Genomic DNA, 16240 nt, shown 5'->3' on the forward strand with positions numbered 1-16240 from the left:
TCTTTCTTGCCACTTTTTGAAGCAGTTCGAACAAGTCTTCTTTTGTCAGTGTTTGTTATGGCAGCTTCATGTCCTGGGTTAATTCCAAGTATTTACTGTTCATGCCAGGTCAGGTAACTAAGGTGGAAGAGGACACAGCCAATGTTTTTACAAGCCTGCCTTTTTTTTTTTTTAATGTATGTGGTGCTGGAGATCAAACCCAAGGCCTTGTGCGTGCAAGGCAAGAGCTCTACCACTGAGCCATATCCCCAGCCCCAAGCCTGCCTTTTTGTCAGAGAGTACGCGGCAGCAGCATTCACTGTGGTTCTGAACACATTTCGTGAAGATTCTCATGAAAAGATTTCTAGGACTGCTCCAGAAGGTAGCAAGAATGATAGGATAAGTATGTTCAGAGGTAAGGGGAGGATCATGAGGTTTCCTGGCAATGTGACTTTTACTGTAATAAATTTTAAAAATTTAAACATTCACTGTATATTTTGATTGTACTTTATATTAGATTTGACCGGTACCATTTTCTTTTTCTCATTTTTGTGTGATACTGATTTAGTTGGCCTTTCTCAATACACAGAGACCTTTCTGTCCATGTGTAATGTGTAAGATTGTACACCTTGCTGTATGAGATCTCATTCTCTTTCTTCACTTTATTTGGAGTTTCTCTTCTCTGTCTTTTTTGGTTGTGCCTGCAACCAAAGTACTTAGACTTGAATAAAAAAAAAAAAAGGCAGGCTTGTAAAAAAATCGGCTGTGTCCTCTTCCACCTTAGTTACCTGACCTGCATGAACAGTAAATACTTGGTTGCAGGCACAACCAAATATCGTATCTCTTCAGCATGGGTCTTGTTCCCAGCAGGTTCTGCTTAGCACAGCACTGTCTGGAAGAGAGTGTGGATTAGCTCTGGGAGTCCATGGTAACCCGAGAACGTGTTCTGTAGTGACCCACCGGTGTGTGCTTGTGCTGTTCACACGTTCTCCTCAGCATTGCCTGTGGTGCTAGAGGGTCCCTGCCGGGTGTTGTGGGTGTTTTTCTGCTCTGTGGGCTGGCAAATTCCTCTTCGTGTCCTCTGCTGCTTGTCACACAGATGCTGATACTACGCAGGCCCTATTTTCTTGTGTTTGGGGATTTTGTGCGTGGAGTTTTGATGTTGCTACTTACTTGCTCTGACTTTATGAAGGAATTTGGAGAAATTTAAAGCTTAAGCTGCTATCACAGAATTCACATAGCACTTTTCAAGTTTAAATACTGTGAACACCATGCTGGTTTCCATTGCAATTGCATTAAATTTGACTAAATTTAATGCTAAAAGTTGACTATATATGTTACATTTCTCTTGTTCACAGCTAGCAGATTGTTTTCTGTATCATCTACAGCTAGATTGCTATAAAAACTAAATTTCCTCTGTCTTTGATGGCCTCTTAAATTCATTAGCCAGAGAAAATGTATGGTAGAAAGAAATTTATATAAATAATAAATACCTGCATGTTTGTAAATTTGTCAGCAGCGTTGTTGAAATTTTTAAATATGTTTAAAATAGCTTTATTGAGATATAATTCACATATCATACAATTCTTTCTGCATTTTTAAGTGCCAGGAATTGGACCAGGGCTTTGTACATGCCAGCCAAGCACTGTACCACTGAGCTGCTACTCCAGCCCTGATTCTCTCATTTCAAGTGTACAATCAGTGGGGTTTGAGTACATTTGCAGATTCACACAGCAGTTCTGACAGGTGTATAGTGGTTCTGCACTCTAGTTACAGAGAGGGCTCTAACCCTGTACCCTTGGCTATGGCCACAGTTAATCCTGCTAACTGTAGATTTACCCTTCATTCTGGACCGGTTACTTTTCTGCTTACATAACTCTATTTCATGTAAACAGAATCATGTAGCATATGGTCCTTTGTGACTAGCTACTTTTCTTTGGCATAATGTTGCCACAGTTCATCCATGCTTAGCATTATCACTATTCAGGTTTTTAAAATTGTGTCATGTATTTAGTTCTTTTGAGACAGGGTTGCATGTAGTGCAGGCTGGCCTTGGACTTGCCTGTATACACCAGGCTGGCCTCGAACTCACAGTGATCCTCCTGCCTCAGCCTCCCAAGTGCTGGGATTGCTTGAATTTATTTTTAAATTAAATTTCTAATTTGTCTCTTATTTTCAGTAATACTCTGTGGTTTGGATAATTCATGTTTTACTTACCTATTAATTAGTTGGTGGATATTTGTTTCCTTTTTATCATGAATAATGTGGCTGTTAATGTTCATGAATCAGTTTTCGTATGTTCATTTGTTGTGGGTATTTACCTTGGAATGAGATTGCTGGTCATGTGATAACTATATGTTAAATCTTTTAAGTAACCACCTAATAATTTTCTGAAGCAGAGCAGTGTTTCACATTATCACAGGCAGTGTATCAGGGCACCAGTTTCTTTGTGTGTTTGCCAACACTTTCATTGACTGTCTTTGACTACCACCACATTGCTACTAGGTATGAAATGGTATTTTGTGGTTTCGGTTTTCATTTCAGATATTCAGTAACTATTTCATGTGCTTGTTGGCCGTTTGTCCATCTCTCTCAGAGAATGCTTATTCAGATTCTTTGCCCATGTTTGTTTGTATTGTTTTTGTTCTTCTTCTTCAGACAATAAAAGGTAGGGAGTGGTTCTTGTTGTGGTACCTAAGCTGACCTCAAACTCCTGGGCTCAAGTGATCCTCCTGCTTCAGCCTCCTGAGTAGCTAGGAGTATGGTGTGCTTGGCTCTTTGTCCATGTTTTAAAATTGGATTTTTATCCTTTTCATTATTACATCATGAGAGTGGATATGTCTCTTTTACCAGATGTATATCATTACTATATATCATTCTGTGCATTGTATTTTCAATCTATAGCCAGTAGCTTTTAAAGTGCAAAAGTTTTATTTTAAAGTCAGATTTCTCTGCCTTTGTTCTTTGTACTTTCGTTGTCATGTTTAAGAATGTTTTTGCCAAACCAAGGTCACTAAAATTTACTCTTGTCTTTTCATATTAGAGTTTTATACTTTTAGCTCTTTATTTCAGTGTATGCTTCATTTTGAGTTAATTTTTAAATATCGTGTGATGAGGGATATGAACTTTTTGTTTTTGTCTTTTTGAGTCAGGGTCTCGCTATGCAGTTCAGGCTGGCCTTGAGCTGACTTTGTAACCCATACTGGTCTTGAACTTGCAACGATCCTCCTGCCTCAGCCTCCTGAGTGCTGGAATTACAGGCATGCACCATCATGTCTGGCTGACATAGTTTCTGAGATACAGTATTTTCATTTTTTTCTTTCCTCCCTTCTTTCCTCCTTCTATCTCTTTCTTTCTCTTTCTTCCCTCCCTCTCTCCTTCCCTTCTCTTTCTTTCCTTCTTTCTTTTGCGGGCCTTGAACTCACTATGTAGCCCAGGCTGACCTCTGCTTCAGGCTCCTGGGTGCTGGGGATTACAGGCATGCACCACCATCCTGGCCATTTTTATTCAAGTCTAAGATTTTTGAAACGTGAGTTGTCTAGGTTGGTGTTTTTCCTTTTTAACTCACTTGAGATTGTTTTTAGTTTCATTTGTATAATTGATTTCTTACTTGTAAATACTGTGCTCGTAGAGTGTGATGCTTGTGACATAAGTTCAGTGAGAGTTAAAGTAACTTCATGGTCGAGTGTTGTCCTTTTTCATCTCTTGCGAACCTATAAAAGATGAATACTCACCAATTGGATGTAATGTTACATTTCTTAGATCAGGCTTCAGACGTTATCCTTTATGATTATTTTTAAATCTCTTATGTTGCTAATTGCAGTGTGTTAAAACTTCTTCCCAAAGCCAATGTGCATGCCTGTTGTCTCATCTGTACAGAAGGCTGAGGCAGGAGGAGCGCTCAATTCCAGGAGTTTATGGCTAGCCTAGACAACATAATGAGACCTCAAGCCAAAAACAGAAACAAGATAAGCAGAAATACTGCCAAGATAGTGGACTTTTTCTTTGCTTTCCCTTTTTAGTTCTGTTAACTTTATGTTTTAGTTTTTAATATTGAAAGTTTCAAGCAGTATGAAGGAAAGAAAACAGCATAGTCCCCCGCCTGCACCTGTAAGTGCTCTGCATGTCTGTGGCCCTTTATTTCCTGCCTTCCCTCTGCTCCGGGCCATGGCAGAGGGGTAGCCCCTCTGTTTCACGGCTCATGCCCGCACACCCTGCAGCCTGTTGGTAGCACTGTCCCTATGTCTGTCCAAAGCATGCGCATTGTAATGTCCTCTGGGCGGGTCTTCCATTGAACACTTACGTTTGCTTGAAGATGCTTTTGTCTCTGGTACTTTCTGAGAAGTTCTTGCAGGATGCAGGTTGACAGTTAACTTTTTTCTGACATTTTCAAGACTGTGTTTCAGTGTCTTTTGGCTCTGGTTGTTGCTGTGAGAAATAAGAAGTTCTCATTTCTGTTTCTTGTGGGTAGTCTTACTGGCTGGCTGCTTTAAAGACTATCTCATTTTCTTTGGTTTTCTGCAGTTTCACTATGATATGACTAGTAAAAGTATGTCATAAGTCCTTGGATGGTAGTAATTTTGAGCATTTTGAGGTTTTTTTTTCCCATTGTTTTGGTTTTTGGTTTTTTGAGACACAGTCTCGCTTTATAGTACAGGCTGGCCTTGAACTGTGTAGCCCAGGCTGGCCTTGAACTCATTGCAATCCTCCTGCCTCAGCCTTCCCAGTGCTGGGGTTACAGGTGTGTGCCATCATGCCCGGCTTTGAGTTAAACTCTGCACTTTTTACTCCAAAATGGTGAATAATGTTCTCTAAGTAGCTGAGTACGTAAGTGAATGCTTGCTGCTTATGAAGGGCCCATGGTAGATCAGGATTTGCATATGTCTGTTCATGTCAAGAGACATGGTATCTTCTCTTCTGCAGCACTGTTGGAAGTGATTATGAAGAACGGAAGCACTGCTGGAAGCAGCCCGCACTGCCGGAAGCCTGCAGGGGGTGGGGAGCAGAGCAAAGCCAGCTGCACTAAGGATGGCGCATCTGGGGGTGCCGAGAGCGGGAAGGGCTACACCCGTGACCAGGTGGAGGGCGTTCTCAGGTAGGATCTCCGTCCAAGTGGCTTCTAGGGGAATTTTGTCAAAAAAAGTGTTTAAAATAAGACAGATATGGAGGAATTAACTCTGGATGTTTAAAAAAAAAATTTTTTTTTTTTCCAGAACTGAGGATTGAACCCCAGGCCTTTGTATGAAGCTGAATCCCCAGCCCTTTCTATTTTTTTTTATTTTGAGACAGGGTCTGAGTTGCTCAATTGCCTGGGCTGGATTAGAACTTGATCTCTGCAGAGTGCTGGGGATACAGGTGTGCAGCACCATGCCGGGGTTGTGTCTTTGTCAGGTCTTTGTGTTGGTATTGAGTCGGGGAGGGCTTGTGCATACCAGTGTGGGTGTGTTTCTGCAGTGCCCAGAGTTCCTGGCTTTGGTGGGATGTGCCCAGGCTACAATGAAGGGCGGTAGTGGTGTAGGGGTTTCGTGTGCACTGAACACGGGGGTTGTGTTGCGGCTTCACCTTTTCATGGAGTGGAGGCGAGTTGGTCTCCTGAGGAGCAGCTGAGGTTGAAGCTGACTTGTAGTGCTGAAGAGCACCCAAGTGGGAAGGTTGCTGAGTGAGATTGAGGGCCCAGTCACGATGGAGATCCTGGGGTCCTTGCGGCTGGAGGAACTAATTCAGCAAAGAGTCTGCCCAGCCCTGAATGCTGTCAGCTGCTGCAGCTGGGCACAGGGTTTGACTAGGTGCCAAAGGGGTGGCCAGGAGGAAGCAGCATCTGGGAGGCTCCAAGGTGCATCCCAGGCTCAGGGCTCTGACGCCCACAGCTGGGCGTCAGAGATTGCACCAGGTGTGAGACCAGCATGTGAGTGGAGTGGTTGTTGAGGTCAGAGAAGAGGTAAAAAGACACTAACCTTGTTGGTTGATAAGTGTTGGGTGAGATTACAAAAGATACAAATAAGTGATTGGATAATTTTATGAAGAAAGTACAGGATCTGAGTCACAGTTTTAATAAAGAGTTGGAGAGTGTGAAAAAGAAACAAGCAGAAATCTGCTGCACTCTGGGAGGCTGAGGCAGGAGGATTCCAGGTTCAAGCCCAGCCTGGGCAACTTAGTCAGACCCTGTGTCAAAAAAAAGAAAAACGAAAAACTGAAAAATGTTGGCAAAGGATGTGATCAGTCATAAGGTAGACTGTCAGAATTTGTGGATAAGGTTAATGTAGTAGATCCTTTACTCAGTGATACTCAGAAAACAGTAAGAGACAACTAGAAAGACCTAAGGATTAGGGTTAGGAAGAGAAACTCTAATAGCATACAAATTTACTCATTGAAGTCATTGTGAAACATTTCTAAATTTAGGGAATGAGATGGATACCCAGGTAAGGAAGGCATTTGGAATCTCGCTTAGACATAAGCAGAAGGGAGCTTCTCCAGGACACATCATAGTCAAGTGACAAATTCAGAATAAGGAGAGAGTGCTGAATACTATCACAGAAGAAAGCCAAATAATTTAAAACAATAAACCTATCAAAATAATAAAATTCTTAGCACAAACTTCGAAGGCCCAGAGAGTTTGGAGTGAAGTTTTTTAAGCCCTAAAAGAAAAAAGTTGCTATCCCAGTATCTTGCGGGATTATTCTTCAAAGTTGACGGAAATAAGGACCTTCCACAACAAAGAGAAACTAAAGAAATTCATGACCACCAAACCAGCATTGCAGAAATTACTTAAGAAAATCCTAAACAGCAAGGCCAGCGTCAATGAAGAGCCCAAAGGAAAGAATATGTCTAACTGCAAAAGTAGTTAAACTAAAGGAATCAGGGCTCAAAAAATAACACAGTGACAGGAACTAGTAAACACCTTTCAGCAGTCAGCCCCAAAATAAATGATCTTAACTCCCTAATCAAAAGCTGTGGACTGATAGACTGAGTCAGCAAAGAGGACCCAATGACATGTTGTCTGCAGGAGACACACCTCATCGCAGACTGAACCGGAGAGTGAAGAGAGCAATGCTGCAGGCCGCTGGGTCCTGCAAGCCAGCAGGAACAGCTGTTCTAATTGGTGACAAAGCTGACTTCAACTCAGCACATCAGAAGAGACAAAGAAAGGCTACTACGTACTGGTGAAGGGAACAGTAATAATTATAAATAGATGTGCACTCAATGTGAACATACCCAGTTTCACAAAACTAAAATTATAGGTAGACACCAATACAAGTGAGGGGGCTTTAATAATCTATCATCACAAATTGGCTGTTGAACCAGAACAACAACAAAAAAATCAACAGAGGAGTATCAGAGTTGAACCACATTATTGAACAGAGGGATTTACAGATACCTTTTAAAAGGAGAATACATACTCTCAGCAGCCCGTGAAACTTTCTCTTAAACAGATTGCATTTTAGGCCATAAAGCATGTCTGAATAAGTACAAAAGACCTGAAATAATCTCTTGCATCCTACCGTAATGGAATGAAAGTAGAAATCAATAGCAGAAGAAACCAGAAATTAAACAAACAGGACATTGAATAATACATTCTTTACAATGTACCTCTATACTTGCTTTGTTTGTTTGATTGCTTGTTTTGAGACAGGTCTCACTATGTAGCATAGGCTGGCCTTAAACTCGCTTATGTAGCCCAGGCTGGCCTTGAATTCGCGGCAAACCTCCTGCCTCAGCGTCCTGAGTGCTGGGATTACAGGCATGTGCTGTCACCCAGCAGAACTTGCCTTTTTGAATGTAGCTCCTCACTTAACCTCCAGTTTCATCCCTTTTCCTGTAGATGATACAGTTTTGTTCTTGGTGGCTGGACAGTGTGCTCCCTGAGACCTGTGAGTGATGTGGTGATTCTCTCCTGTGCCGCAGTCCTGGCATCGTGACCATGGTGTGATGTGCTGAGGTTCTTTCTGGTCTGTTTGGGGTTCCAGGTGCCTTCTGAACCAGCATATCTGTAGCTTTCCAAAAGTTTTTGCAGATTTTTTAGTGATTAATTCCTAAATTTGGTCATTTAATTGTATGTCAGTGTTCCCGGATGTTCTGTTCATAATTTCATAAAACATGGTTTTATCCTTAGAGAATGTGTTTTTTTTCAATAAGGACTGGTGAAATATCAGACATAGGTGCATAAAGCTAGTAAAATTGAAGGACATACTTTTAAAGGTGTTTATTATAAAAGCGTCCACATAAACATAAAATTAAAGAACTACCCGAGGAGCCCCCACATCCCAGTACCTGGCATCAGCCATTATCAACATTCAGTCAGTCTTGTTTCTGTTCCTCACCATCCGCATCTGTACACGCTCCATGTATTCTACCTACTCTGTCAGAGTTGTTTGAAGCAGTGTGGTGGTGCGTGCACGCCTGTAATTTTGACACTAGGGAGGCTGAGGCAGGAGAATCACTGAGTTCAAGGACAGCATGGGCTGCATAGTTTAAAACCAGCCTGAACTACCTGGTGAGATCCTGTCTCAAAAAAAAATTTTTTTTGAAGCAAATACAGCACTTCATTTAATATGCAGTGTGTGTTTGGATTTTTCTAATTTTCTTAAAAAAGTTTCTGTATTAGGGGATAAATTACATCAATTTGATTAATATTTCTTACATTTTCTTTTATTGTATCACAAGCTCCCTACCCCTTTTTTCCTTGATATATTGTTGTACAAATAGGGTCACTAGGTTGAGTTTCTGTTATACTGGATTTGGTCGTTTTCATCCTCATTCTATTTTATCCTGTTGCTGGGCATGGTGGCACACGCCTGTAATCCCAGCACTCGGGAGGCTGAGGCAGGAGGATCCTCGGGAGTTCAAGACCAGCCTGGGCTACAAAGTGAGCTCAAGGCCAGCCTGAATTGCATAGTGAGACCCTGTTTCAAAAAGACAAAAAAAAAAAAATTATCCTGTTTTATCATGTGTATTTCTTACAAATTTAAAAAAAGTCTAGATTTTTGACTAGAAAAAAAATTGGTAAGGGACCCAAATTAGAGATTGATTCCCTGAGTCAATTTTAGTGTCTTTTTATTAAATACACATATTTTTTCTTCTGGGAACTAATTATGATTGGAATATTCTTTCAAGAGAATCTCTGTATTATTCACAATCCTTACAGGTCATTGTCCTCTCAAAGAGTCGCCTAGCTGACTTGTGGAGTGCTCTCTCCGTTTGTCCTTGCAGGTATTGCTATAGTGAGGGTGCAGATCAGCAACAGACACTGCTGTGTGTTTTTGTTCTGTTACCTATACACAAGGGGCTTTTCTCAAGAAAGCACGTTACCTTGTTGATGAGCAGGGCTGCGCAAACAAACTGCCCAGTAAGGGTTTGGCTCAATGGGAGAAGCCATGCAGCAGCACCACGTTCACTGCATAAGTAGAAGCCTGCTAGCAGGAAGCTGGAGAAATTGTGTGATTTTAAAAACTGATATTCTGTAGAACTGAACTCTATTTGTTGTCTTTGAGTTGGAATGTATTAAAAAATAATTGAGGAAACTGTTGTCATAGCCTCACTTGAAGAAGTTTCTAATGCTTCACTGAGAAAAGGCCTGTCTCGTATTTTAAGAACACAGAAATGAGTGTGAAGTTGTTAACTGGGTGGTTACTATTTTTATCGCCTAGGAGTGTCCCAGGGACAGCTGGTGACTTGTCTGAATTGGGAGGATTTGAACTGAAGATACAATGTAACCTGCATGTCTTTTTTTTTCAGACAAGGTCTCACTGGTTACCTTGCTTGACCAGGTTGGCTTGAAGTTATCATCCTGCCCCAGCCTCCTTAGTAACTGGGTTCCAGGTCTTTAAATAAAAGGAAGATAAATCATTTTACTAAATGTAAAAATCCTTTGTCTCAGAACTATTTCCCTAAACATCAGTTAACTTTTGGGTCTGTTTAAATAGTCAGCCATCGTCCTTCCTCTCCTACCCACTGTGCTTTTCGTTTTGTTTTTTTGAGACAAGATCTTGCCATGAACCCAGGCTAGCCTTGAACTCCTTGCGATCCTCTTGCCTTAGCCTCCTGAGTGCTGAGACTACAGGCTTGTGCCACCACGCCTGACCTGCTGTGCTTCTCTGTCATGAGGCTACTACCAGGGCTGGACTGCTTGCTCTTCCATTATTGAGTTCCAGATGTGTCTCTTTGGCTTTGCTGTATAACATCCCTTTCTGTGATGAGTTTCCCCTGTTGTCTACTATTTTGTTGTAAAGATAAGAGGTTGGTGTAGGTTGGTGGTTGTGCCCAAGCTTGAGGGGCTGTCTGCTGGTGGCCTTCTTGCTGGCCGAGCCCCACAGCAGCACAGCGCATCACACAGCAAGAGACAAGGAGAAGAGAGTCCGTATCTTCTTTCAGAAATTTCTTGGTAAGGCTGAGGCAGGCTTGACTCTTTGGGAAGGAGCAGACTGTGCAGTATGTGACAGGTGCGTACACCGGGGCTGTAGGGTATGATGAGTGGCTGTGGATTGAATTAGAGATGTGTGGTGATTTCTCACTCACGTGTGGCCTCCTCGATGAATGAATGTGTTTGAAGCATGACTTAAAATCTGTAGTCTTTAGCTTGTCCATGAGGGGTGATGACTTTATAGCTGTCTGCTGTCTTTTCAAGATTTTTCCCTCTAAGGTGTCACAAAAAACTCTGAGCAGGGAAGACGTGGCAGAGCGGGAGCATCTAAGAATTAGTGAAGTGACTGTTTTTCCTATCTGGTCTTCTTTCTCTCTGCCAGTTCTGAGCACTCTGAAGTAAGCTAGCGCATGGAGGATTCTGGTTTGCCTTCCCTGTATTATCTAGTAACCCTGTCCTAAGCCGCTCGTCTTTTATGCTCAGGAAATATCTGTGAACCACTTTTAGAGGCTTAATCTGGAATAGTAACATCTGTCCAGTCAAGTAAAATAGTAATGGCTTTGGGATTGTTCGCTGTTCAGTTCATCACTGCTTTTCTGCATTCAGATAATGCCTGCTCTGTGCTCACATCTGGTGCTTGTCTCATGGTCTGTATTTAGTTCTCTTCTATTTCAAATTAATTTTGATGTCCCTGCATATCCTCATCATGGCATTCATCACCTTGGGTCTGAACATGTCTTACTGTGTCTTCCCTCAGCCTGGAGCCATCATCTGTCCAACACACATGGTAAACAGCACACAGTTCTGCCTTCAGAGAGCCTGCAATCCAGGAGAGTAATCAGACAACTAAACTGGCTGTCCGTAAGGGAGGAGGCTTACGTTTAGAGGGCTTTGGAAGTATACAAGAGAGGCTTTGGGCTTGGATGGAAAGAGGAGCTAAGCTGAGGTCTGAAGAAGTTGTAGCAGCCAGCTGGCAAACCAGGAGCATCGGCACACACCTCAGAGGGAAGGGGGTGTGTCAGTCCTGATCGTAGGAAGGGAATGGAGAGGGGTGCTGCCACTGTGGGCTGACAGCTCCCTGTCGAGTTCTGAGACAGCAGGGTGCTCAAATCAGATGAGCAGAGGTTTGAATCCTTATTACTTTGAGGCTTCCTGATCACCGTGTTTAAAATGGCAGCTCTGTTCTCAATTCTGTTCTCTGTTGATTTTTTTTATTCACCATTGCAGCATCTGAAACAGTGCCTAGCAGAAAGACAGTAAACTACTGTTGAAGAAATAAGTTCCAATTCCCATTTGTTATTGGTCATGTGACTTTAGGCAATTTATGTAAGCATTCAGAGCCTTGATTTCCTAGTTGGTCAAACAGCAATAAAACCTACCCAGTAAGGAGTGAATGAGTGCTTTGTATAAAATAATCAGCAAGATCAAGTCTGCAGTTCTCTATGTGAAGTCTTTGTGACCAGATATAGTTTGGTATTTGGAATTCTCCATCTTTAGAAAGTTGATATTATTAGACATGATCGCCATTAACTTAGCAGGGTCTAGGGCAGCAAACCATAACCAAGCAGTAGGATTTGGGCAGCAAAATAAACTCAAAAAAAAATGGATTAAGTGAAGACCATGATAGCTTTGTTTCCTTTTGGGCCAGATTTTACCTTTGAAAGCTCAAGTTGGGTTTTAGAATAACTCATTTTTCAGAGCTTTCTGGGTGCTGAGCACGATATGGGCTTGCAGAGCTCTGCCCGATGCAGTTGGTACTCTGTCAGTGCTGCTGTCCCTTGTACTTAGTTCTCTTTTACAGTCACCTGTGTCTAACCATCTCACAGAGAGAGGCTCTAACGGTGAGGATTTCTGTTTTGTTTGCTGTTCTGTTTCAGGTGCTACAAGAATACTGGGGCATAGTTGATGTTCACTGTTTCTGACTGAATAAATGTCATGTTGTTAAAATAAAACTGATTTGTGTTCATGTTTTTTTAAAGTACCTAAAGTAGCAAAAAATTCAATTTTAATTAATTGTTACTAGTTTTAGCTGGGCATGGTGGCACACACCTGTTATCCCAGAACTCTGGGAGGCTGAGGCAGGAGGATCAAAAGTTTGAGTCCAGCCTGGGCAACATAGTGAGATCCTGTCTCAAAAATTAAAACTATAAAAATAAAAGGGCTGGAAATAAAGGTCAGTGCAAAGGCCCTAGGTTCAATCCCCAGTCCTTAGGGGAAAAACAAACAAACAAACAAAGCTAAATTTTGAAAGATGGTATAATGAATTTTTGTTGATGTGATTATAAGAAAATTCTGTACATTTCTACAGTCTTATATAATTCTTTCACTTTTTCCTTCTAGTTCATATAACAAATAGTGAATGCTTCCATCATGAAAGGAGAGCTAAGGCTCATTCATTCCAAAAATATTTCCTGAGCATCTATCCTGTACCAAGCACTATGATGGCTCAGGTTCAGTACTTAAAAAGAAAACTGTTAGATTATTTCACCTGTCTCCACTCTTGTTATCAGGATGCCAAGCCATGATTCACTACTAAGGCCACAAAGTTCAGTGCTGTAAACAGTGCTGAGACTGCTGGGAGTGAACCTAAAGGCTCTTGGGGCACCATGTTTCTGCCATTCGGGGACGCCCTGCACCATGGCTTCTATGATGCCAGGGTAGGAGGCTGTGGCAGAAGTTGGCATCCTAGAGAACTTCCTGTTCTCTGCTCCATTTGGAATAGTTTTCTGTTCCTAATATATTTTAAATCCTCTAGGCTTAACTCTGTTTCATCTTTAAAGTACAAATGGAGATTGGGTTTAATAAACATCTTTGGGTCCTATATTATATTTTATTATACTTTTTTATAAAGGACCTGGGATCTTGCAAAGAATGACTCAGATAAATACCCATTCACAAAATGGTGCTAAGTTAATTTGTCTTGACATTTAAACCATTGGGTATTGGAATAGTGCTGCATACACTAAACTGTTGCTTTGGTACTCAGTTGGATCAACATTATATAAGAATTCTTAGCTCTGACATGCTCTTGAGAAATTTTTGAAATTTTCAGTCACTTACGAGTATTGTTTCCATTTGCCATGTTAGTTACAGTGAATGTGCTGTCCTTCATCTGCAGTTCCTGTGGGCTTTGCTTGACTCCTCAGTAGTTGTGATAAATTGCACGAAGGACCTTCCTCGTGGCTTACTCTCTTAGACTGGGAAAAGGCTGGAGGAGTGGTCTGCAACCACAGCACAGTAAGGCAAGCTACCCTGAAAGGAGGAGCTGGCATTCAGTTTTGAAAAAACAGTCCACAGATAGTTCATTATACTATTCTGAAAAATTAAAAAGTAAAGATGTTCCGTGCCATTCTTCCTTGAAATTTACACAACATGCTTTCTGTTTACAGCATAAACAAATGTAAAAATTACTACGAAGTACTTGGAGTTACAAAAGACGCAGGTGATGAAGATTTGAAAAAAGCTTACCGAAAGCTTGCTTTGAAGTTTCATCCAGACAAAAACCTCGCACCTGGAGCAACAGATGCATTTAAAAGTAAACTTTTTTTAAAGTAAATTCTTTAAAGCTGCTTTACTAAGCTCTTTTTAGAATTCATTTTGCAAGGTTTTGAAATACTAAATTCTGCCTTTGGAGTGGTGCATTTAAAAACCAGTATGCGCAAGAGCCTATGAAGTCCTTTAAAATTTTAGTACTAACATGTTTTGTCCAGACCCAGACCAGTGCTTTTGGCTTCACGCAAGCAGCTGCCTGTTTGATGGTCTTACATCTCTGTTCTAGGGACTCTTCCTGCATGCTGTCTCCCACTGAGAAGTGTGGGTTGATGATGTTGCATGATTCCTAGCATGTTCTGTCTGCTTCTAAGTCACACTAAAAGTACAGTTTTTTTGAGGTTTTTTGCTAGAGACTGTATAGAACTGGGATGTTAGAATAGCAGTCTGCCAGGGTTCTTTTTATATTTCTGTTAAACCTGGCCACTTTTGCATTTTTCACATGTAATTCTGACTAGCGTGATGTTTTTTTCTTTTTAAAAGTTGGTTTCTTTTCTCCTGCCTAATACTCATTTTTCTTTATTTTCTTTCTCAGTATTCTTTTAGTCTTTTGCCACTTAATAAATAAATGTTGGAGAACTCATCTTATAACTTCATATTTTGTTATAATTTATTTGTAATACTTCTAGTTCAGAGTAGAACACTTAGCTTTGTGATTGGTTGTTCCTGTGAATCAGACACTCATACCGGCTGTGCAAAGCACTGGGGTCTTGAAATAGAACAGGAACAACACACTCACTTTAATACTGTTTCAGAAAGATAGACTGAATTGGTCCCACATACAAATAATATTAAAATTGTTTACAAAATGTTTTTGTTTCTTGGAGGAAGTTGCCAAGCAGTATACATTTGGGAATTCCTAATGTATTCCAGTAACAGTACTGTCAAAGCAGTTCTGGTGAATGAAGGTAAAATACCACCTTTGACAGTGACAGCTTTTTCAGTTCCTTAATGAAAAGTGACACATTTAAAGTACAGAAAAGCTACCTTATCCAAAAACATGGACTTACAAATCACATTGCTGTCAGTTCATCATTTTGAGAAACGCTTCTAGAAAACAGGGCCATTATTTTTTGTCTTTCAGTACACAAATCCAGAATCTAACAAAACTGACACATGTAATAGCACTTAAGTAAATTTCTAATTTATTATTCAAAAAGTTAGGACATTCTGGTAAAATTTTTCAGATAGAATAAATATATTTAATTTGTTTCATTGCCAGTATATAACTTCTATGAAGAATTATAAACTTCAATGAATGCAAAATGTTTTTCATGTGTGCAGTCACAAAGTTACTTGTCTTGGGATAATCCTAAGTGTATGCATGTAGACTGATGTCGCTGCATTTCTAAGAGGGGAGCAGTGTTTGTGTCTCCTCAGGAAGCCAGCTGGACGCTCTGTGGGGTTTCACAAAGGTGGTTGTATATGGTATGGTACATTTCAGAGATTCATGCTCTGCTTTGCAGAATGAGAAACAGCGCTTACCAGTCTGCTAGAAGGTGATTTATCTCTCTCAGAGAGGCTCACATTACTCAATACACAAGAGAGTGTCTGTAATCAGAATGCCTGTTTATTAGTCCCAAAGAGGACTAGAATTGGGAATTGGTTGATGAGCCCATTCTTCATTGAGTGGAAACTAAATAGAAAACCCAGGTTGTAATCACAGACACTTGGTGAGCAAGTGCAGTGGGAAAATCTTGCAGCGAGTGTCATCACACAGAAGGGCAGGTTTCATTCTTGCAGCACACAGCATGTTTTTCATACTTTCTGAATCATTTCGTATTTAACCAATTTTTCTTGTGTTTATCTCTAAGCACTGTTAATATTTTGGTCTTTTATACAAAAGGTGAAAAGTATAGATTGATTATAATTACTGAGTCATTATTTTATAGAAAATGGAAACCACTTGCTTTTTATTTTCTCCAAGAATACAAAAGGAAGAGGTAACTGGTTTAGGGAATTAAATTAGATAGATGTTTCCTATGTGTGTTTATAGTTTTAAAAATAAAAGATTACATTCAAGGACAGTGAACTAAATGTTGCTATTTCCTCTTTTGGGATTATAAGTTTTTCAAAGCAGGAAAAATTATATTTACATATAGAGTAACTTCCACAATATATCTAAGCACATTTAAAAATATTCTAATGAAACGGCTCCCTTCCGTTCCTGTCAGCATAGGTGACACTAAAGTACCAGGGTGGGATGCAGCTCAGATGGAGAGCTGGCCTCGCATGCATAGTGGCTAGGCTTGATCCTCAGCTCCACAAAAACAGACAAAGAAACAAACGAACCAGCAGTTACATCATCTTCACAGCGTTTCAGAGTGAGTGGTACCATGCCTGTGGGCATGGCTA

At 40.7% G+C, this 16240-nt stretch overlaps 1 protein-coding gene across 1 annotated transcript in view; it reads left to right on the plus strand.

Annotated features, from left to right (window-relative positions):
- The first annotated feature begins 204 nt into the window (after positions 1 to 204).
- The window catches only part of Dnajb14 (DnaJ (Hsp40) homolog, subfamily B, member 14), a 35529-nt gene continuing 19493 nt past the window's right edge, over positions 205 to 16240 (plus strand). Inside the window, exons 1-3 of the mRNA XM_013505382.1 lie at positions 205 to 394; positions 4903 to 5074; positions 13726 to 13871. Coding sequence (XP_013360836.1) covers positions 385 to 394; positions 4903 to 5074; positions 13726 to 13871 — 328 coding nt within the window. The 5' untranslated portion in view covers positions 205 to 384. The remainder of the gene's footprint in view (positions 395 to 4902; positions 5075 to 13725; positions 13872 to 16240) is intronic.

The sequence above is a fragment of the Chinchilla lanigera genome, unplaced genomic scaffold (genome assembly GCF_000276665.1).
Source record: "Chinchilla lanigera isolate Chin_1 unplaced genomic scaffold, ChiLan1.0 scaffold00095, whole genome shotgun sequence".
NCBI classification, from domain to species: Eukaryota; Metazoa; Chordata; class Mammalia; order Rodentia; family Chinchillidae; genus Chinchilla; species Chinchilla lanigera.